The sequence below is a fragment of the Nannospalax galili genome, unplaced genomic scaffold (assembly GCF_000622305.1).
Source record: "Nannospalax galili isolate Female #2095 unplaced genomic scaffold, S.galili_v1.0 scaffold1830, whole genome shotgun sequence".
In the NCBI taxonomy this organism is placed as follows: domain Eukaryota; kingdom Metazoa; phylum Chordata; class Mammalia; order Rodentia; family Spalacidae; genus Nannospalax; species Nannospalax galili.
Window position 1 is genome coordinate 1077026 of NW_008328092.1, and position 23966 is coordinate 1100991.

The 23966-nt window shown below is 47.9% G+C and overlaps 1 protein-coding gene across 2 annotated transcripts in view; it reads left to right on the top strand.

Moving 5' to 3' along the window:
* The first annotated feature begins 1784 nt into the window (after window positions 1-1784).
* Window positions 1785-23966, top strand: part of Slc25a48 (solute carrier family 25 member 48) — a 50258-nt gene continuing 28076 nt past the window's right edge. For both annotated transcript variants that reach the window (XM_029570536.1, XM_008848782.2), the window contains exons 1-4: window positions 1785-1990; window positions 6028-6071; window positions 15088-15159; window positions 16431-16689. In XM_029570536.1, coding sequence (XP_029426396.1) covers window positions 1945-1990; window positions 6028-6071; window positions 15088-15159; window positions 16431-16689 — 421 coding nt within the window. In that variant the 5' untranslated portion in view covers window positions 1785-1944. The remainder of the gene's footprint in view (window positions 1991-6027; window positions 6072-15087; window positions 15160-16430; window positions 16690-23966) is intronic.

Consider the following 23966-nt stretch of genomic DNA (forward strand, 5'->3'; position numbering starts at 1 on the left):
CTTTTTACCTCCATGGGCATTGCATGACATGGTGCACTTAAAAACATGCAGACAATACATTCATACACACACACACACACACACACACACACACAAACTGTCTTATATCTAGGGAAACTGACTTGTAAGTATAAGGCTGTGAGTACATTCTTTCTAGCATGTAAGAAATTTGGAAATAGTGTTCCCATGAGTTCCCATGAAAATGGATTTCAGAGAGCTTGTAAAATGATTAGAAAGGTATCAGCATAAAGGAATAAATATGAAATATATAGTTATAGACTCAAGGGCAAATAAGGATTAAGGGCAGCAAGGTGGCTTAGTGGGTTAAGGAAACACACGTAAATAAATAAAGTATTTTTTAGAAGACTCATTGATTCACCAAGTTGGACTTTAATGATATCCTTACTTTGGTGTGTCATTGGTTCCCTGGCTGGGGTGAGTAGATGCTTATTCACAGCTCCCCAAGATTAGTATCACATAATAACCCACCAAATGCCTGACTCTTTTTTTCTGTAACTATTAACAGTTTATGTAGCTATTTCAACGGTGGAGCATATCATTGGGGGCAACGTGAATTCATGCTCCCAGGCCGTGGTCACTTTTGCTTAATAATCTCTTACTCCCTTTGGAACCAGAGCTGTCTTTTACATCAACACAGGAGACTAGCCACTCAGGTCAGGCTAGTGCCATCCATAGTAAGAGGCTGTGTGCTCACAGCAGGGGACATGGAAGGATTTTCCATTTTGGTCAGGGATCCCCTAGGCTGTTCCTGGTGAGAGCCAGGGTTAGGAGAATAAACTGGAGTCTGTTCTCAGACTGCTAAGCCTGTGGTTAGAATCTGGCAATGTTCATCTCCTACTCTGGGCCGCCATTTTTTAAAAGGATTGCCATCTGTGTGAGACACACATGTATTCTGTTCTATATATTATACACATAATGATTTCCCTCCCTTGTGAAGTGGGGGCCATACAGTTGCTGGAAAGATTAGACTCAGGCCTTCCGAGTGGGGTGTAAGTCAAGTGCAGGACAATGTTGGACTCATTAGTACTTATTTTGAGCTGGCTTGAAACTGATTTCTGTGCCTCTCCCTTAGTAATAGGGCCCTCAACCCCAAAGTATGGACAGTGTGTATGGAGTGGGGGAGAGGAAACAGTCCTTTAACTCTAAAACTGGCTCAGAAAACTGTGTGTACTCCATTTTATAGTGAAACCATGCATGGCAGAATGTGCCACACATGAGCCATCAGCTCATCAAAGCATCAAGAACTTCTGGTTTATCTATACTATTTAATTACGTGTGTGTGTGTGTGCGCGCGCGCGTTGGTCAGAGGAAGACCTGGCGTGTCCTGCTCCATCGCTTTTCATTATTCCCTTGAGATGGGATCTCTCACTGAATCTGGAGCTCCGGTTTCCTGCCAGGCTGGCTATCAAGCAAGCTTCAGCAATTCTCCTGTCTCTGGCCCCATAGCTCTGAAGCTGGAGTCTGTTCTCAAACCGCTAAGCCTGGCCATGCAGTACATCAATGTGGGTGTTGGAGATCGAAACTCAGGTCCTCGTGCTTTCATAGCAAGCATTCTTACCGAGCCAGCTCCTCAGCCCCTCAGTTGGCGTAGAGAGGGCTATTTGATGAGTCTTTCCAGGTAAGTACTATCACAGCTAGCCCTTGGTGTTTGTAACTTCCTGGCCTTTCTCTTTCCCTGTAGCCCGCCTTCCACTTGTCTGAGTGCTGTGCCTTTAAGGTCCACTGGGGGCGGGATGTCAGCGGCTGCCTGCACTTGTGGACTGCCAGCGCGTGGCGACTGGAACACTGGTTTAGGATTAGAACCTGCAGGGCAATCCTCACTCTCACTTTTCTTCTGCGCCCCTGAACCGCGGGCAATGCCGCGCAGACACTGAGGCAGCACCGCGCTGGCTGCCGGAAAGCGAGGTGCGCGAGGCACCGGCCATGAGCAGCTTCCAGCTGGAAGACTTTGCGGCGGGCTGGATTGGAGGTGAGTGTGCTTGCGAAAGACCCGCGGACGCCAGGGAGAGCTGCAGGGCGCTGCGCCAGCTGTTTGCATTGGTGCTCCGAGTTAGCGAGTTGGCGCGGCGGGGCTTCATACCACGCACCCGGGAGTGAGCGCCTGCCGCACGGAGCGTCCCCAGCCCAGCCCGCTTGGCCTGGCCTTGCAGCCACTCCCGGCTACTGAAACGAGCTCCTAAAATTCACAGCGATTCACCTACAGTTTCTAATTTGCCTCAACTTTAGGCCGGGACGAACTAGATCTCATAATGATTAAACCGCTGCTGCTCAGAGCAGACAGCCAATGGAGCCACCCCAGACACACACACCCTTCGGGACAGAGCGCATCTGAGTTTAGGGATGGCACTTGTGCTTGGGGTGGCTCTTAACTGCTGAATCCCAGGTTGGGGTGGCTAAGATCTCCTGCTTCAAGATTAGATTGGCTTTAGGAGGCGCTGCCATGGAGAGAGCCAAGCTGGCTGGACTGGGAGTGGAGCTCCAGGGTGCAGGTGCTCATGACAGCTGAGAGGAACCGGTCCTGCCACTGTGGGCCCCCAGCCCTAGCCTTACCCTGTGCTCCTCAGCCTGCATTTTTGGGCCCCTTTGCCCCTCCTAATGGTAAAGCATCTCCATGAATTACAAAGCATTTCACCCCCCCCAGTACTGACTCCCAGTTGTGCCCTGTCCCCCCTCCCCCCTCAAACCACTACTGTATCAATTTAATTCTGCAATGTATGTCCTTTTACACTGATTGCGTATATTTATTTAATTATATAGCAACCTTGATGAGGATCCAGCCTTATTTTATAGATGAGGAAATGGGGGTTGAGGGAAATTCAGTGGCTTGTCATTTTAACCCAGACAATCTAGGGCTAAGGTCTGCCAAGGTCTTTGAACCTCAAAACTTGACTATGGTGGTTGAATTTCTTTGCACAATGAAGTTTCACCATGACATGCTCCACATTTTGTTTGAAGGTCTACAAATCCCTGAGATTCCAAAGTCTGAAAACTACTGCCCTGCTAACCCCACTGTTTACCTTGCACCCTCTACTTTCAGGCAGGTGGACTGAGTGTGAATATGGAAATAGCTTGCCCAAAGTTGGGTCTAAGATGCTGCTCAAAGCTGGAGGATGCCTGTACCACCATGGTTGAGACAGTGGCACCTGAGGACCACAGCTCCATTCTCCCTGTTAAGTGGGCAGCGTGAGGCTTTGACTTGCAGACAGCTCTGGCCTCTGTTGCCTTTTATTTCTCTGTCACTGCTCAGTTCAGAAGTGTTAGGTTTTGGAGTACAGAATACAGGAATAATAAGAGAGAAAGAAAGTGACCACATCTGACCTCAGCAGACTAGACTGTGTTTATTAGCACAGTGAGGGGCAGCAAACTTCCTGTGGGTTGGAAGCTGTGCAAGTGGTATAGGGGCTGGTCAGAGTCTTATAGGGGCAGCAGCTACAAGGGGGATTTGGGGGGACAGCTGCTACAGGGAATTCAGGGGCTGCAGGGGACATTTATTTTCAGTCATTCTTGTGGTTTCTTTTGGGACTCATCCATGTTGCCCATCTGGACATCCAGGCAAGGGGAAAGAGGAAGTCCCAAACATAGAACTGGATGGTTGGGGATCAGACATTCCATGATCAGGGGTCCTATGTTGTGCCAATTTCCTTCAAGAGGAATGTAGAAGGTGTGAGAGCATAGGACATTCTGGACCAAGGGACATGTATTCCAGGACAGCTGGTTTCCCCTGTCCCTGTAAAACTATTACTCCAGGCTGCCTTGCCTAGCTTGGCTGGTTAAACTGCATCAGCTGGCGGAGACATTGCCTTCTTCCATCAATGTGGCAGAAGAATTTGTCTTGGAAGAACAGGCCTTGTTCGAATGTCAGTTGCCAGGACCAAAAAGGCTTTGAGACAGCCTTGCTTCCCTTCTAATTGTGCAAGTGTGTGTGTGGATGGCTGTTTTTTGTTTTATGTGCATGTGTTTAAAGATCTGGGCACAGATGTATCCTTCTATTCCTGCCTTAGAGTTACCCACTTCATTAATTATTTGCTAAACAAATGCTTTAAAATGTTATTGTGTCTCAGTTTACTGTTTAACATGACCAGAGAAGAGCCTGCATCCATTCAATGATCACTGCTAATTAAACCTCCCTGCAGCCATGGAACCCACTAATCTGTTTTCTCTCTCCATGAATTTACCCATTATAGATAATTCATATAAGTAAAATCATACACTATGTCACGTTTTGTGTTTGGACTCTCTTGCTTACTATAATGTATTTTGGGGTTTATCCATGCTGCAGCACAGTTCAGTACTCCACTTCTACTTGTTCTGTGATTTTTTTTCCAGGGGAGACAGGAACAAATGGATGTTCACCCCTGATAGAGCATAATGTCAGACAAAGGAGGCCATTCCACCAAAGTCTAGCTTAATAAACCAGTGAGTTTATTGGGGTTACTTACAGGGGCATAGATGAATCAAAGGCAGCTGTGTCACTGAAAAGCCCACCCCAGTACAGGTGACAACCCAGGGAAGCTGCAGCCCTGAAATTCCTGCACAGCTTGGCTAGACAGAGAATCTCCTCTCCGGACAGTTCTTATGGCTTATACGCCCTTGGGAAGGGAGCTTGTGAATCTTATAAGTTTCAGGGACTTCTGAGACTTCTAAGTTTTACTTTCTGAATGGTAGGGAGTTTCTTCAAGATGGGATGTTTCAATCCAGAGGAAATTGTAGTGCACAATATTCATGGCTAAAGAACATGCCATTGGTTATGTATCACATTTATCCACTGTGTATCTCTTAATGGACATTTGGTCTGTTTCTACCATTTGTCTCCTGTGATGAATTCTGCAGTGAGCATGAATGCACATCTTCTTGTTGGAATGCTTGTTTTCAATTATTTGGTATATATCTAGGATTGGAATTGCTGAGGCATGTAATAATTCCATGTTTAACGTTTTTGGATACTAATCAGTTTCCCACAGTGGCTGTACCCTTTCACATTCCTATCAACAACATAAAAGAGTTCTATTTCCCTCTATCCTTATCAACACTTATCTTCCTTTTTTAAGTAGAGTCATCCTCGTGCCTATGAAGGGAGGTTTCATCATGACTTTGATTTGCATTTCCCTAATGACTACGCTCATGTACTGTTGGCCATTTGTGTGCCTTCTTCTATTGTCTATTTTGGCAATTTAAACTTTCTTTTAGTTGTAAGTGTTCTTTATATATTCTAGAAACAAGACTCTTACAAGATGTAAGTTTTTTTTTTAAACATTTTCTCCCATTCTATAGGTTGTCATTAACTTCATTAAAAAGTTTTTTTAATGTATTGCCTGCACATCATGTATTGCCTGCAATCATGTCATGCAATGCCTGCAGAGGCTAGAAGAGGGCATCAGATCCCCTAGAACAGGAGTTACAGATGGTTGTTAGCCACTGTATGGGTACTGGGAACCAAACCCGGGTCTTCTGCAAGAACAGCTAGTGCTTTTAACTGCTGAGCCATCTCTCTAGCTCTGATATCAATTTCTTGAGCTTGTCCTCTGATGTACTAAAGTTTTTAATTGTTATGACATGTAGTTTATTTTTTTCTCTCTTTTTTTTGTTTGTGCTTTGGTATCATATCTATGATGTTACAAAGCCCAGGTCATGGAATGTTTTCATATATTTGAGTCATTTTATAGTTTTAGCTCTTCTGTTTAGGCTTTTGGTGTATTTTGAATTAATTTTTGTATGTAGTATGAGGCAAGGCAAGGGAGTAATTCCATTCTTTCACATGTGGCCATCCAGCTGTCTCAGTACCTTACCTCCCATTTGGGGGTGCTTTATAAGGTAAAACCCAGGTTTGACTCCATTTTCCTTACTTTCCTCTATAGCTGGATCAGGCCTAGCATGTTGGAAACATCCTTTGATCACTAACTGTCAACTAATAAGTGAATGACTGTGCCTGAACTCTGTTCAAGAGCTAGTTGGTGCAAACCAGAAGTCCAGGATTGGAGTGACCAGGGCTTCTTCTTTGACCCACAGGTGCAGCTAGTGTCATTGTCGGCCACCCTCTGGATACAGTCAAGGTACAGTAGCTGTGCTTTCCATTACTTCTTGGGAAGGTACCTGAAGTGGGTTTGCCCCTGGGTCTGTGCCTCACTTGGGTCCTTCTGAGAGTCTCCAGCCTAGGGTAGGCTCTCTGCTACTGGCCCAGGGAGGGTGTGAAGAGGGGAGACCTGCATTAGAATGACTCTCCCTTTATTTCTGCCAATGTCCTGTGTCCTAGTGAGTGTCCTCCTTCCACATCCCTGAGGCACTGAACAATCAAGAAACATTTCAAATGTGAGGTGGACCCTGCTTGAGAAAGGCCAGTGTGGAACAGTTTTGCTGATACCTCAGGTTCTAAGTTGCAGCCATGGACCTGAATCCAGGCTGGTTAGCACTTAATCCTCAGTAGACTTAGAGGTCAGGTTAGGACTTCTGACTTAGGCTGGGAGAAGGAACCATAACAATCTGAGGCAGTACATGGGACATGAGGCCTCTGGAGCCAGCAGAGTCATCCTGATATTGGCAGGTACTCCTGAAACGGGTAGGGGGCTTGTCTTTGGCCATACAATGAAAACTTGAGGTTGGAGGTACTGCAGAAGAGCACTCTTTGAGTTCAATCCACCTCTACTGCCCAGCCCCAGTGGTGAACAGGACTCAGCCATGCCCTAACAACATGGCCACTGATGCTGGTTCCTCACTTTCAAATCCCAGATGGCTTTCTAAAGCTCTGCCTGCATTGTGCACAGAGGAACCCCAGAGGTCCGATTCGGATGTCTGAAATTTCCTTTCCTCTTCATCTTCCTGTGTGGTGATGGCTCCTCCTAAATCAGACCAGTCTCTCTCCCTCTCTCTCCCTCTCTCCCTCCCTCCCTCCCTCCCTCCGTCCCTCCCTCTCTCCTTTTTGAGACAAGGTTCCAGTTGGCCTGGAGCTAGAAATGTACATCAGACTGATGTGCATTTGATCTCACAGAGATCTACCTCCCTCTGTCTCCCGAGTGTGGGGAGTAAAGGTGTGTGCCACCATGTCTGGCCCTATTCTCCTTGATGAGAGAGCAGACCATTTGTCTTAAGTATTTGAAAATGTCCTTTTGGGAGTAAAAGGGGGATGATATTTAGGGTCCCCAAGGGAGGTCGAATCCAAGAGGGTGGCAGGCAGGATGTGACAGGAAGCAGAGCAGGCTGTTTCCTGTCCTACAAATGGTACCAGCTTCCCATTATATCCCAGAAAGTAAGGTTTGGAATACAGAAACTTGCTCCAGTCTCAGAGCAGGATTATGCCAGTGCTAGGACCAAAAGCACCCAAGTGATCTTGGCTTTGAGCCAGCTTTCTCCACTGGTTAGTGCCTGTCCATATTTGGAACCCCTGGAACAGTTTAGAGGACAGAAGAGGTTTCTTGAATGGTAGAAGGTGGTCTAGAACCGCTTTCCCAAACAGAAATGTCATGGCATTGCTGCTGGCCTGGTCTCCCTGGAGATAGCCCCACGGTGCCCCTAACCATGGTGGATGGAAGTAGACTGTGTGGTGTTCTTCCCTTTCCAAAATCACTCTCCAGGCCACCTTGTCCTTGGCCAGAAGAGCTCCTCTGTTGGTGGGGTTAAGACTGCCAAGGTCTGTGCCATTCCTGGGTCTGTCTGGGTTTTCAAGACAGAGGAACTGGAGGAACAGGAGTTAGGGCACAGGAGGCCTGGCTGTGGGGAAGGGTGCACAGTACAATACTGTTGATGTCAAGACTGTGACCATCGCAGGTGACCCTGCCAGTGCAGTATCCCCGGACCCTTTCTTGGCCACAAATTTCAGAGGAAAATGGAGCTACTGGGGTCCAGTTTTCTGGCTATTTTCACAAGATGTAGGAACTTTAGAAAACATGCTCAGGATTTATGAGAAAGTGACTTGGGTTTGCAGAGGCTAAAATCCCAAGGCCTGTCACCAGACGGGCAGAACTTCACTGTTTATTGAGCACCTTCTGTACTATACGTGGCCAACTGATCTTGGTGAATGATGCCCTTGTAGGCTGGAGATCCCTAGTCTTCAGGGTGTCAGGCTCAGCTGGGGATTCCTAGGTGCCACCTCCCCAAGAGACTCTGATACAAGAGCCTGGAGTGGAGCCATGAAGACATGGAAAAGCAGCTCAACCTACAGGGAGTGTTGTGGCAGGGCTTCTGGGTGCCTGGCAGGGGAGGGGGAAGTCCCTACATGCATTGCTGAACAGAGACAGCAAACTGAGCATGTTTGCTCCAAGGAGAGCCCTGAGTTCTTCTGTCCACCCTCATGAGTGGATGAACCAGGAGCCTCCTGGGTAGAAGATGATAAGGCGTCATAAGTACTATGATGCTAAGCACCTACTTGGGCACTGAGAGAGGTGATGGAGGGAGACTGGCAGAACTGGGCAAGAAGCTTCATTACTGTGTGGGGAATGGCAGAAGGAAGGTGTCAGCAGAGCTGGTTTAGAGACTCTGGGGCAGTGGAGGCTGGGCCCCCACCCACCCATCTACCCTGTCTACCAGGAGCCATTAGCTGACCATAACTGAGGATTCAGCTGTGAGGGAGGCAGGCAAACAAATTTTTTTCAATATTCTTTTTCTTCATCAATATTCTTTTTTCCAAAAAATTATTTGATAATTTTATACAATGTATTGTGATCATAGTCACTCCCTCCCTTATTTCCATCCCCACTTTACTAACCCCACCTGACTTCATGCTCTCTATTATAAATTTTTTTAAAGCCAATGAGCCTAATTTGTGTCTCCAGATGCCCTTTGGTGTGGGTCCATTTCCTGGAGCCTGGTCAATCTATTCTGCATCCCCCTCTTAAAGAAAACTGACTCTCCCAGCAGCTCTCAGTTGCCAATAGTTCCTCAGCTAGGGTTGTGACTTCTTGCCCACCTCCCTCCCTCCATGATGGGATTTTTGTCCAGTTTGAATTTGTACATATAGCCACAATCGCTGAGAGTGCATATGTATGGGAAACGGTTTCCTTGTAGTCATAGACTGCCTCTGGTGCTTACAATCTTCCTGCCCCCTCTTCCACAATGATCCCTGAGCCTTGGGAGAAGGTATGATGTAGGTGTCCCATTTAGGGCTAAGCACGCCACAGTCTCTGCACGTTGACCAGTTGCAGGTCTCTATGTTAATCACTATCTACTACAAGAAGAAGCTTCTCTGATAAGAGCTACGAGGTGCATTAATCCATGGGTTTAACAATAAGTCATTAGGAATTGGTTTAATACTATGTGCATTTAGTAGAGTAATAATAGCAGGTTCTTCCCTACAGCCTGGGCCCTGTCTAGCCACAAGTTCAAGGGGTCAGATTTTTTTAGAACAATAGTTAGGGGGGATGACAAATGTATTTGGCATTAGTAGGCAGTGGGACATATTAGGGAGACATAGGGGATGGCAGCGATGACTAGAGGCTTCCTATGTGGGAGAGTGGGAGATAGTCTCTCAGCAGAGTAGGCAACCAAGTTGAGACTCAATCCAAACAGCCTCACAAATAGAGCTGGGGGCAGAGGCACAAGCTGCTACAAAGGCCTCAGGGTAGGAACAGGCCTCATGTGTGTCCTCAGGGAAAGCAAAGAAGCCAGTATGTGTGTCGTGGGTGTAGTAGATGAGAAAGGGTATGACATGGGTGCTGTGAGAAGCACAGAGAAAACAAGATGAATGGGCAGATGTGTCTGCTTCCTGCCAGTGCCGAGCACTTGGGTCAGAACTCACCAAGGAGGACTCTGGAGCAAGTCCTTTTTGAAATATTTAATTTATTTTTTTTTATTTTATGTGTATGAGTGTATTGCTTGCATGTGTGTAAGTGTACCCGTGTCATGTGATGCTTGAAGTCAGAAGAGGGCATCAGATCCCCTGGAACTGAAATTACAAATGATTGCTAGCTGCCATGTGGGTACTGGAAATCGAACCTGGGTCTCTGCAAGAGCAGTCAGTGATCTTAACGACTGAACCATCTTTCCAGCCTCCTCGAGCAAGTTCTTATCTGAAGTCCATCTTCAGTGACCAGCATCTCAAGGCTAGACACTACCGCCTAGAGATAGGACCCCTTCCAGGCACTCCCCAGGGCTCCTCATTCTATGACAGCTTTGGATGCTCACCAAGATCTGTCTAGTCCCCGATAAGGGCTAGCCATTTGTCCTGCCTGGGGCTGGGCCTCCCCAGTCAGTGGTTCTAACTTTTCCCAGATCAGATCAGAGCAGAGCAGAGCAGACCAGTGCAGTCCAGAGCAGGGTCCAGGTCATGCTCAGAGCACCTGCCAGATGAGTATCTATCAGATTCCCAACCCAGGGGAGGAAGGTGCCTGCTGTGTACCTCTCCAGGGTGGGGTCTGGGAACACTGAGCTATTCTCTTTGATTTTTTTAAAAAAATATTTTATTATTTTTATTTTATGTATATGAGTGTATTGTCTGCATGAGCATGAGCGCACCCGTGTTTGTACAATGCTGCGGAGGTCAGAAGAGGGCTTCAGATTCCCCTGGAACTGAAGTTAAGGACGGTTCGTAGCCACAATGTAGGTTCTGGGAATCGAACCTGGGTCCTCTGCAAGAGCAGTCAGTGCTCTTAACTGCTGAGCCATCTCTCCAGCCTGCTCTCTTTGACTTTTTTTTACAGGAGGGTACTGTCTGTCCCTGACACCCTACTTGCTCAGACTCACCAAATTCCTTCCTAGTCTGCCCTACCCAAGGTTCTTCTGATAAACTAATCAACACTAGTTTGATCAATTGGAAGATACAAGTCAAGCCAGAAAGCACAGGCTTTGGAACTGTACAGGCCTACGGTCTAAAGCCTGATTTGGGCGTTTCCTACTTGCATAGCCTGTTAAGCAGGCTTGATTTACTTTCGCTTGCAGAGTAAATACAAGAATTGTCCTGATACCCAGTAAGTATTCACAACTGAGAGCTGCCATTTTAATAACCATCATATATATCAATTAATCTTTCTCCACTTACTATATTGTATCTAGCTGGCTTTTAACCAAATTTGGAGAATGTGTTTAAAATTTCCCACCTTAAACTATATATATATATAATTTCTCTTCAGAGGGACTATGGAGACACCTCAAAAGGTGGATGGTCATTTTCCCAAATGACTTCCCCAGTGGACCCACCACAGAACTGCTTACTAATTCCCCTCTCGGCATCCCTGCAAGTAAACGGGCCACTACTTCTCTAGCTGACTGGATTCATAGCAAATGATTATTGAATAGGGTGTGAGAAACTGAACTGTAAAAAAGTTAGGGTCTTAGTTTTCTTAAGTTGCTGTTATTGCAGATTAACACAATCTGGGTGGTACCTTAAAAAAACAGAAGTAGACCCTCTCATGGTGAGGAAGCCAGAAGGGAAGTCAAGGGCCTTCTGGAGGCCTCCAGGGGACTGTGATCCATGGTCTCTCCTGGTTTCTGCTGTTGCTCAATTCTGATATTCCTTGACTTGTGGCTGTAGCACTGCAGCCCCAGTCTCTGCCTTTGCCTTCCCATGGCCTGTGTCTCTTGTCAAAGTTTTCTCTCCTTTTGGAAGATGTGCACCACTGGATTTATACCATCAAGGAAGTGAGCTCCTCCCCGCACAGGCCTGCCTGCCCACCCCACCTTGTGTCACCTTTTTCTCACCACTCTGCTCCACACTGTGGGAAAACCCTTCCTGTGAGAAGATCCTGCTGAAGCACCATTGTGATCTCATGTGGCCTACCCTGGATCCACCCAGAGTCATGGCCTTGGGCGCCTGTTTGCCCCGGAACATCCTCCTTCCTTCTGTGACATTTTCTCTTGGGTCCCTGCCAACTAGAAGTCTTGAGGAAGTCCAAATATGAGTCCAGACTCAAGGCTGGGGAGATAGCTCATTTGGCAAAATGCTTGCCTTAGAAGCACACAAGGACCTGAGTTTGATTCCCAGAACACACATAAAAATGCCAGGCATGATAGCACACACTTACAATCCCAGAACCAGCCAGTCCAACCTAGTTGGTAGCTCCAGGCCCATGAGAGACCCTGACTCAGAGGAGATAGGTAGCGTTCTTGAGGATGACACCTGAGGTTGTCCTCTGGCCTACAGACAAATGTGTTCACGGGCACCCCCGTGTACATATGTACCCGCACACAATAGTAATAATAATTAAAGGTTCCAGTCTCACTCTCCCCACTTTCCCTCTAATGACCCAAGATATAGCACTGACCCTCCCCAAACCTCATTTTCTTGTCAGTAAAATGGGCAAATAGTACCTCCTTGGTGACACTGTCCTGAAGATTGTCCACACAGGTGCTGAAGACAGAGCAAGAAACAGCCCATTCCTACCCTGATAAATTTCAGGAGTAGGAGAGGCGAACAGGTTGCCTGCCTGAGATCTTAGGGCTTGCCCATGGGATACTGTAATCCCTGGATTACTGGGCCCAGGGAAGGTCCCCTTCCTCTGCCCTCGACTGTGCTGCCACAGGTAAGATGCTAGCTGCTTGCCACTCAGTGCTAGGAATAGGTATTTCTGGTCTATAGATCTGTGTGAGAATAAACTTAGAATGCTTTTAGCTACTCCAGCAGTCACAGGAAACTAATGTAGGCAGCATTACTTTATCTGTAAGGGTGATGGTACCTGCACCTCCCGACATTTGTGGCATTCAGTGAGGTAAGTGCTATGAGATGCGTGTATGCATTGCTGGATGCTAACCACCACCTCCTGGCGCTAACCCCCAGCTCCTGGTGTAATCGGGGATCCTGGAGCCTTGACTTTGCTGTTGACCCCAGTGCCCAGCTGAGAGTGCAGCATGTCTGGCAGACCACTGCTCATGGCCTGGGAGATAATCTGGGATCCAGGTTTTACTCCTGGGTTAAGTCCCTTCATGTGCCATTTGCTTAAGTGCTTTGACCACTCAACTTTAGTGGGAACTTGTCCCTCTATGGGAGTCTACCATTCAGTCTCTGACAGAGCTGGGGCCAATGAGAGATAGTGCTGAGTCTCATGCCAGCTTTAAGTAGGGTATATAGAGAAGCCTCTACCACCTTCCATGACCCTCGTCATTGTCCTGGTTGGCAACACCCTACCCCAAGGTAGACATCCGTGGCTCTGTTTGACGAAGACTATGAGGGCACCTTTCCCATACTGCAGTATCTTCTAGAGTGTCTCTCCCACCTACTAACTTAAAATCCCACTTTCCTCACCCTGACTCAGCCCTTCTTAACCTTGGCTTGTTTTTCTCTATAGCCCTCACCTGACGAACTTGGGAATTACTTTTTATTGACTCTCCTCCTACTCCACTAGGTTGTGTACTACATGAGGCCAGAGATTTTACTATCTTACTACTGAATCTCCTGAGGTGGGGAAAAAGGCTCATAATATAGGCACTCGACAAATAGTGTTAGAATGAGGCAAACAGTGTTGGAGTGAGGCAATACATACATTTTCCTGATTATGAACATAATACAAACAGCATGATACCATTTCCTATACATTTCTGCAGCTACACATAAAAGTAGATGGAGGGCAACCAAATTCTTGGCCGTACGATTGCTGTGGTGGTTGGTCAGAAGAGGGTGAATGAGAGAGACTGTTGTGTCAGAAAAGCTCTGGCCTTATATTGCAACATTTATTAACAGGATATAGTTCCATCCTGCTAATTCTACGTATGTATTAGTTGCATACGTAGAATTACCTTGAAAACAATGAGCTAAATTGTGGGGAGCCGCCTGCCGTCCCTGCAGACGCCATTACAAGATGGCGCTCACATCCGGTTCATGCTGAGCAGTAAATAAGTCAGTACGCATGCCCGAAGTAATTTTCCACGTTCTAGTCTCTGCCTACCTCGTGGCGTGATATGGGCTGATGAGTTTGCGACCAATCAAGAGTTGCCACGTCCAAGACGGGCTTACTAACCTATATAAGGGCTGGGTTTCCGACATTCGGGGTCTTCGCCCTGTAAGCTTATGCTCTCCCTCTCAAGATGCATTAAAACTTTTCTGCAGAAGGATCCTGAGTGTGCCGCGTCGTTCTTGCTGGCGAGACGATAGCGTGGGACACTAAATAATACAAGATGCCCCTGCTTATTATGGGAAACTTGGGACTGCAGAAAAGTGTCACCTGGGAGACTGCCACTGTGATGGCAGGCACAGTTCCAGGAGTTTTCCATAGGTCTCAGTGTTGAACTCGGGCACAAAGGGTTCACCTGCTTCTCAGGGTCTTTGCTCTTCACTGTACATTGCATGCTGAGGGGACAGGCCACTCTGTGGCTCTCACAGTTCCCTGAAACCATCTTAGGAAGAATTATAGGCCATGCATCTTAAAAGAAGTAGATTCCTCAGAGGAAAAGGCAGAGGCTATTATGGACAATTTTGTGTGCTTCCTCAGATACTCTGTCTGTAACTTGCTACCCCTAGTCACCAAAACCAGCCTTCCTTAGGGGATACCACGCCTTTGCTATCTAGCTTTTCATTTGGCTTAGGAGAGCTGCCACTCTGCCAGGGCAGGGGCAAGAAGAGAAGAAAACAGATGGCCCTGCCCTGGTAGAATAATCCAATGTAAACTCTACTTAAACAAGCAGATAGGACCATTATAATGTCCAAGCTCAGGCCCAAAAGGACAGTAGAAGTCTTCCAGGGGACCAGCCAGAGCAAAGGTCAGAGGTAAGAAACCTTTGGTGTTCTTGAGCCTGGGAATGTGAACATAGTGGGTGTGGAGGGCAAGATGTTGCTGGGAGGAAAGGCCTGGAGGATAATAGGCAGGCCAAGGCCTTCCCCCAGTGCCCCAGGCAAGGTCTTGAAGATCTTTAAATAGAATAACATCTGGGAGATGAGCAGTTAACAGCAGCAGATAGGATGGAGCCATGGTTTGTACTTTTTGACTCATAAATCTAGCAGCCATCACTGTTAAACAGCTAACCAGCCTTTGTCATTCTCTGTTACATGGAGCAGGGCTGGATAGGGCATTAGAGGAGGTGTCCCCATAGAGCATGTAGCACCCAGCTGACCAAGACTGAGCCTAGGCCTCCTTCTTGACTGGGTCACTTTGGGTAAAGCCTGACCCAAAGGCTTTGGGGCTGCTTGGGGATGTGACTGATCTCTCTCCACAGACTCGTCTGCAGGCTGGCATAGGCTATGGGAGCACACTCAACTGCATTCGCATGGTGTACAGGAAGGAGAGTGTAAGTGCCCTGGAGTGGATGGAGGGTGTCTGCCAGGGCCTCCTACACATACACTGGGAACCAGGCCATCCTCACAATCAACACAACAAGCATGAGGCAGCTCATTCCTGTTTTGCCTTGACTTGTTTTTTTTCTCATCTCCTACAACATGGCAAATACCGCCCTAACTTATCCCTGGCCACCAACTACATTGCTAGAGAGACTGGTTTTGTATAATCTCTCTGGAGAATTTCTAATGAATTTAGAACCACGCTATGGAAAGTTCCAGCACAAACAAGGTGGATTGTTGCTTTTCCAAAATAGTGCTGGGTAAGCTGAGTCTCAACAGACTTCTCTTTATCCAGATTCAGTGGAAGGCTCCCCCTGCTGATTTTCAAATGGGAAACTGTAACACCAGCTCTCTTCTTAAGAATTAGCATGTTACTATCCAAGACTACCCTTCGGAGAATCTAAAATAAAAATTTAAAATTTAAGATAAATGGCTTAATTTAAAGAAATGGTCAAGTGTGTAAGCTTTGTGCAGCCCTCCAGTTTCCCTCCACCCCAAATCCTGGAAATGCGGCCCATTGTAATTACTGACTCCATGGGTTCCAGGGCTCCATCATAACGAATGCCCTGGGGTTCCACAGCATCCTGCAGGCACCAAGATTGCCTATAGACAAGTTCATCTTGCCTGCCTTTGTTGTGTTGACTCTTTTGGTCAGTTGCTTTGAAATTAGGCTGAACACTGCCAACCTAGTACTTGGCATTCCAAGGGTGATGGGTACAATCCCTCAGTCTCCTGAAAGATGGACACTGATTCTTCTTTTTGGTCCACATTCCGTGCAGTGTCTGCCAGCCAGTGTCCTGGTGCTGGAACTTTGGTGGAATATCTGAGCTACTGTAGCTCAATGGCCCAAGTTATTAGAAAAATATTGCTATGAGAGGAAGAGCCTCAAGCAGGATGTGTGCATGTGCATGGATGTATATATACACACACACACACACACACACACGTATGTGAGGCATCCTGCCTTTGGCAACCAGGGTGCAGTACACATGGGTAGGTTTGCCAGTCTGGGGCAATCTTCTGTCTCTCCTGCCTTATCAAGATCCTGACATAGTGGTGTATTGATCTTAGATGTCTCCAGCATGCATCTTGGGCAGGCCCATGAGGGCAGGGCTAGGGCCTCAGGGGAGCTCCATACCTGGCCTGCACATAGAGGTTTGGGGGAGGGGTGGGTGGTTATGGGTCTAGACTCACCCATCCTACTGGGTTTCCCTCGCCACAGGTGTTCGGCTTCTTCAAGGGCATGTCCTTCCCCATGGCCAGCATTGCAGTCTACAACTCAGTGGTTTTTGGGGTCTTCAGTAACACCCAGAGGTTCCTCAGCCAGCATCGCTGCAGGGAGCCCGAGGCTGGCCCCAGCCGAAGCCTGTCTGACCTGCTTCTGGCCAGCATGGTAGCCGGTGTGGTCTCTGTAGGACTGGGCGGGCCTGTGGACCTCATCAAGATCCGACTGCAGATGCAAACACAGCCATTTCGGGAAGGTAAGAAACCAGGGGAAGGGAGCCTGGTGTCCAAGTCAGCAGGATCTGGGGTGTGGTTGTTCACACCCTTGTTAGTGAGCAGGCCACCACAAGTACCATCTCTCATCCTCTCACTTCCTCTTCCTGAGAGTTTTCCATTCCTGTTCTTGAGTGATTTTGACAAAGAAGGAAAGGCTCCGGAGGAAGGGCGAGCTGGGTGTTACAGAAAGTGTATTTCAATACCCAGGGGTTTTATTCTTGTGTTTTCTACCTATTTTCTGTTAGGTAAAAAGTTGGCGGAGAACAAGCGAATGGATGATGAGGCACCGAGGCACAGATAAAATGCCATCAAAATAGGGTTTATTAGCGAAGGAACACATGGGGCAGATTCCCTTCCGGGCAGGGAAAATGTCTGCCCGGGTCTTGAGCTGGGGTCTTTTAAAAGGGAGGCTTCTGCCTCCTGCAGAAGGTGGGCAGATGTATTTTTTTTAAAGTTGGGGTGGGGGAGTGGGAGAGCAGGACTGTTAAAACCTGTCCTCTTTAGAGATCAAAGGGGAAGCCTGATGTGTTGGCCAGACAGTGCAGAAAAGTCTGCTTCTCTTGACTTCAAAGACCAAGGTGCTTATCAGCTAGGTTCCTTTTTCTCAGGAGCATGAGAAGTCCTTGGGATCCTGTTGGTGAGGGGCCAGGGCTATCTGAACCTTAACATTTTCACCATCTCCCCACTTGAGATGTTGCCTTTCCCAGCCTCAGTCTCCCTCTCCACATAATGGAGGGGCTGGATCCTTCATCTCTTCTTGTCACATTATGTGTAAGCCCCTTTTTATTGGCAGCCATCTGAATGATTGCCGTGCGATTCCTCTGCTCACAGAGGCTGGGGGTCAGATGTGTGTCACAACCAGTCCCCAAAAGCTTACTTGGGAGCCTCCTGGCCCAGGTCTCCAGCTCCCTGTCCAGATGATGTCTCATGCAGGACCCAAGCCCTCTGAGCATGTTGCTGATGTTTCCCCCTGGACATAGGGAGGGCCTCAGGCCTAGCTGCCCTGAGGGATGTGTGTCCCTCCTCAATGCACAAGGTCACTGTAAGCTTGCAGAAGACACAGGATAACAACAGAGCCAACAGAGAGACATGGAGCAGGCCCATTTGGTTCCAACCCTGGGATGAAAGCAAAGATGTAGAGAAATAAAGTTTCCTGAGCAGACATCCTACCCTGAGCTGGCTGTTCACGATGTCATGTCTACTTCAGAAAAAGCTGTCCGTAGTCTGAATTATAGAGGGAGTCTCCTCACTGGGTCCAGATGATAAAAAATGTTCCAAGAAGAAACTCATGGAGAAGTGTGTATGGTGGGGCCCTTTGGTCAATGGGGACACAAGGGAGATGTTTCTTAAGAAATGCTCTTCTGAGGCTAGAGAGATGGCTCAGACATTAGAATTGCATACTTCTCTTGCAGTAGACCTGAGCTCAGTTTTCTATACCTCTGCAAGGTAGCCCACAACTGTCTGAAACTCCAGCTCTGGGATTCTGATGCTCTCTTCTGGACCCCATAGGCACTGTACATAGACCTCCATATACACATAATTAAAAATAAAATAAATCTTTTTTTAAAGACATGCTCTCCTTCAGAAGGCTTGGGACATTTAGAACAAGTTGCTGAACTAGCTTTCTTTCTTCTTTTTTTCCTATTTTCTTCATTTCTTTTTATTTCCCTGCACTAAGGATTAAACCCAGAGCCTAATGCATGCTAGGCAAGTGAAGTTAGCAAGCTAGGCTACCACTAAATGGTATCTCCAGCCCTATTTATTTATTTTTGAAAGAGGATCTCAATAAGTTACCCAGATAGTCCTTGAACTTGAGATCCTCCTGCCTTAGCCTCCCAAGCATCTGGGATTATAGACTTGAGCCACTAGGCCCAGCAATTTTGAGCCTGCATGATGGGGTTTGGTGCCACACTGCCTTACCTTCTTCTGCTCCTATCTGCCCTGAAAAGGGTGCTAGGATGACAGTAGGATAAGGCCTGACCCACAGTAGTCCCAATGCTTGGCTAGAAGTGTCTAGAGACTGGAAGAGAAAAAGTGGGAGTCAACTAGGAAAATAGCTGGGCCTAAAACAACTTGAAAGCTGGGCAATGAACTTTAAGCCAGTTATGAGGTTACTGAGCACCCCTTGATGTTCAGTGCTCATGCATGCCAGGCACCGTGAGAAGGCCGTACATGCTCCATCTTGTATCTACTATGACAGTGTAAGGTAAATACGAGTGTCATCTCTGTTCTTTAAGCCATCATACACTAGTTATGCACCTGTCATTTACTGGCTCAGGGCCAGTACTGAGGACATTGCAGTAAACAAGACTCCTCCTGCCCCTGATCTAGCTGCATCCAGCTAAGAGCTAGACAGAAATGGGATGGGTTGGGGGAGAGGACAGGTTCTCAGTCAGGCTGAATCTGGGAGGGCTTGGGAGCAGAGTGAGAGCAGGGTGTGAGGAGGGCTTGAAGGCTAGGACCATGCACCAGCTCATGGGGAGGGTTACCACACCAGTTCCACCTGGAGCGTAAGAGCCTGTGTTGTGGCCCCTTCTGGGTCAGGGATATTTGGATCCGACTATCTAGGAAGTTCAGATCCCTCTAGCACAGTCCCTCCTGGGTAAGTCCTGGAGCAGTGGGAGTACAGAGATCTTAAGCCCCTACCCCAAGTGTGTGTATGTGTGTGTGTGTGTGTGTGTGTGTGTCTGTGTGTTTGTGTGTCTGTGTGTGTGAAGAACATCTCAGGAGAGCTGGGCTTCCCTGATCTCACTCCTGTGTGAGTACCTGGCTCTGGCCTAGGTGGCCAGTTCATCTGTGGTGCCAGGAAGAAACCAGTTGTCTTAAATAAACCCCTCAAGGCAGTGACAGAAAAGCACTGTGTTCATGTCTGTCCTTCCCAATGTGCAGGAGAGGTACTCTGGGAGACTAAAGAGGCCTCTGTAACGGTTTGGGGGGGGGGGCTGGCAAAGCTCCAGTCCTCAGAACTTGAGTTCAGGTCCTAGCTCACAGAAAGACAGTTTACTTGAGCGAGTGTAGGGGGGTTAAGGTCAGATTGGAGGTATCCTACAAGTCCAGTCAGATAGGTCACAGCCATGGGAGCCACAGAGCACTCATCCCTAAGCTTGCCCCAGATTCAGTGCCAGGCATCTTGGTTGTGCTCAATCTTCAGAGCACCCTGATTCCTGAGCACTTCCAAAGGGGAAACTGGGGCAAAGAGTCCCACAGTGTGGGGTCTCTGCCCTAGCCAGAAGACATCCTGACCCAAGAGGTCTGACACTGAACCTATGGGTTCACTTCTGGCCTGTAAAAGCTGAGGCTATAGTAACTTTGGCACCCTTGGCCACCTGAGCCTTTGAACAGAATCTTCATGGACAAAAACAGCTTTAGACTTGAGGGGAGAACTGGGCTGGGGGCACGTGTCCAAGGTGATATTGCTCAAGAAATAGGCCCAGCCCCTGGGCTCCCAGTGTGAGGTCTGAGTTACATAGGTCAGGCTGTCCCTGTGGGCAGCCTATTCTCTTCCTCATGTCCTATTACGGCTGCTTAGGGCAAGGCCTCTGGCACCTACAGGTGTCAGAGTTAACTACTGGGGAAGGGGTGTGGAGGCAGACAGAGGGTCACGGGATAGGAATATCTCTGAAAACGAGGAAGGATTTGGTTTTCATTAACACACTTCTTAGGAACTGTCTAGGTCAGAAAGAGAAAGCTCAGATTAATTGGGACCAAGAAGTGACACCAGTGAGCAGAGGTCCCAGAAACGCATCCTCTCCATTTTGTTGAGACTCAGCCTCCTTCCCCGTTTCAATTTTCCTCTTGATTGAAGCATAAGCACGTGATGCATTTCAGCATGTACCTTCCTTTGCTGTTGTAAAAGCTGCGACTCTGGCAAAATGTGTCAGCACACAGATCTGGGGGGCTGTGGGAGCAGTGGGGAACTGGGTCAGCATTCTTCAAGAGGGTGGCCGTGATGCTCCACATGCTGCTCTGTGTGGTGGCTACCACGGTGGCCTGGTGTGCATGGAGCCTCTGGTTTTTAAGAAAAGATAGAAAAATGGATTAGTCTGTAAGATATCGCAGTTGAAAATTACTAAATAAAAGCGAATACAAACTGACCCCATGGAGTCTAACCTGTGTGAACTGGGCAGACGGAGCTAGGGTTGGCTGCAAGCCTGCACACTGTTCTCTAGGTCAGGCTCTTTCTGAGTGATGACTTTGTTGACAAGAACATTTCCAGACAGTATAGACACACAGCTTGTGAAGTGTCCTTGGCTTGTGATTTTACTCCAAAATTGCCAGTTCCCTTCCAGGGTAATGATCACATGACACTCACAGTAGCCCCAACTCAGTGAAGCCAACTACCAGAGGACTCCAACTTCTGTGCTTTGGGACAGGTGGACTGGAGGCCACAGTGGGGTGACTCAGCTCATCTTATTGGGGTAGCAGACAGAGAGCCAGTGATTTCCTCCTGATCATGTATTGGTGCTGCCCCATGTCTGAAAGCTGACCACCTACTGAACACTGAAAGTGCCTCTCAACTCAAATATGACCTGGAAGTGCGCATACTATTGACTATTAAGGCCCTAGACTTTGCTGTTCTGCATACTTAGGCTAAAGATTTTAAGAGAATGCACTTATGCTCTGTATATAATTTTATATCCTCTGGCACACCACAGCATAGCAGAGACATTTTCTCGATCATTCAAATAGCACATAAGTTCATTTAAAATAGATGTGTAATATTTAAAATGGATGTGCAATACTTCTTCAAACACAAAGAGAGAAAGAAAGAGAAAGAGGAGAGGAGAGAGAGGAAGAGAGGGATGGGGGGTAGGACAATTCTCTTGTACCACCAGGCCTCCGCTGTATATAGCAACAGCAGACACCTTACAGCTACGGTGGAATGGTTGTCCCCTAGTCTGTGGAACTCTCGGCACGGTGTCTGGCATATTGAAATTGGGAAATAACTGTCACTTGTACTGTCAGTAAATGTACTATTTAAAAATCTTCCCGCTGGTGGCCATTTAGGCTGTTTGCCTTTGTCCTCTCCCCCAACAGTGATCAGCCAACTTGTTAATAAAGAATTGCCTTCATCGGAGTTATTTCCCCCAAAGCATGGGCTCTTCGATTCATGAGTGGGCCAAAGGGTATGGCCGTTTTTAAGATTCTTGGTACATATTGTGAAACTGTTATGCAGAAGGACTTTGTTATGTTACATCATCAGTTGCTGAAGTTGAAAGGGAATTTCCTTCCACTGAATGCCCAGTGACACTGCACACTGCACAGTGTTCATTCGTCCTACAAGCTCTTCCAGCTTACCAGAGCTATTCTCCTGGGGCTCCTCCTGCCTATTGGTAAGCAGGGAGGAATGTCCCGGGTTCTGATAGATGTGCCCCTCACAGTGCACATTATTATTGGCATGAGCCTAATTGGGTGCCCTGTAGGGACTGAGCTGGAAATCAGGGCAGGGTCTTGAGGCCAGCAGTCTCTCTGCTGTCAAGCCAAGTTCCATCCTAAAAGCTGATGGCCAGTGACACTCACTCCTCCCCATCTGGGAGTCTGTGCATCTATCTATTAAAAACCTAAAGTGCTGCTCCCAAGGCCCAGGGAGGACTTGGGGACTCGGCACTGACTGTGCTGACCATCCCAGTCATCTCCAGGCTCAGGGAGGACATGGAAACTCAGTGCCAACTGTGTGCTGACCATTCCAGTTGACTCCAGGCCCAGCTGGGGGTGAGGGGGATGTGATGTGTCCTGCCTGTTCAAGTTCACTCTGAGAATCAATCCTTCCTTTAGAAGCACTTCTTGAGCTCCTCCTCTGAGCTACACAGGGTGGATGAAGCAGAGGTGTGGGATGCACAGCCTCCTGCCTCTAGGAGCCTGCAGTCCTGGGGAAGCCAGATATGTGTGTGTGTGTGAGAGAGGGGGGGTGCTCTTGGAAGACTCTGGAACTGTGGACTCTAGCTGTGTGGCTCTGGAAAGCACCTGAGAGGCAGCAGCTGTGATGAGGTCTGTGTTGGGTGTTGAGTAGGATTTAAAGGTGAGGTCTAGAGTAGAGGAGGTTTTACACTGAGAGAGCAATGTAGGGTAATGACTGACAGGAGGTGTGTGGTGGTAGTGTTAGGGAGCTGGGTGGACAGGATATGGGGCCATAGGGAGTACATTTGGAAGAACTTGGATTTCTTAGCTGAGGATGGACTGAGATTCTGTTCCACAGGGAAGCAGCTTGAACCCCAGAATAAGCCCATTAAAGATGTGTCATAGAAAGAGATCTGGTCTTTGGAAGGGGTGGATGGTAATAGTGGTAGAGTGTGTAGGTTGAGGTGGGTTGCTGCCCCAGCCCAGGGCCATGGACTTGGGAACAGAGAGGAGCAGCGGAGCAAATGCATTGATGGTGCACAACCAAAACACCAAGCATGACAGCAGGCAGGAGAGAAGGGTATCAAAATTGACCCAGGGTTTCAAAGTTGGATGATAGAGCACATGCCCCCACAGGGAGTGCAGTGGTGAGTGAAGGGTGAGACCCATCCTGGGTGTGCAATATCAGAGGGTGTTTACTGTCAGGGCCTCTGCTTTGGAGGCTGGCCAGCAGAGCTCGAGTACAAGTGGGGCAAATTTAGCTGATTTATGTTGTGGAAGGCGCCTGTGAGAGCAGATGGTAGTTCCAGGCTGGAGGGGCCAGAAAGGAGTGCTAGGAGTGCTAGGCATAGCAGTGGTGGTTGAAGTCACGGCATTAGATGCAAATGGCCAGGGAGCTGCAGACGAGACTCACAGTGGGTCAGAAGGCTGAGAAAGGAATGTATGGACGAAGGGCTGCTATGGTTAACAGTGAGCCAGCACCATGTGCACCACGCTAAAGCACATTCAACTCTGTGAAACAGTCACAGGTTAATTCTTACTGTCTTGTTTTATAGATGGGGAAACTGAGGCATGGGTCCGGTGACATGTTTGTGTTCCCCCAGCTGTTCACGGTGATCCAGGTCATTGGCTCAGCTGTGCAACTCCATGACATTCAGGAGCAGAGTCTGTAGACACTGGGGTCTATGAAGCCAGGTAGAGGAGGGTGTAGTGGGAGATTGACATTTGGGGGAGAGATGGAGTAGAGAAAGGAAAGGCTTTCTTCTGAGTTGGAGAGGAGGAGGAAATACAGAGGGTTTTGAGAGTAAGAGGAAGGACATTGAGGGAGTGATGTCAGAAGGCCTGGGGCCACTATAAGGAAGATAATCTGGATGGAGAATCTGGACAGTGTAGCTTGGGTTGAGGGGACAGGCCCTACTTC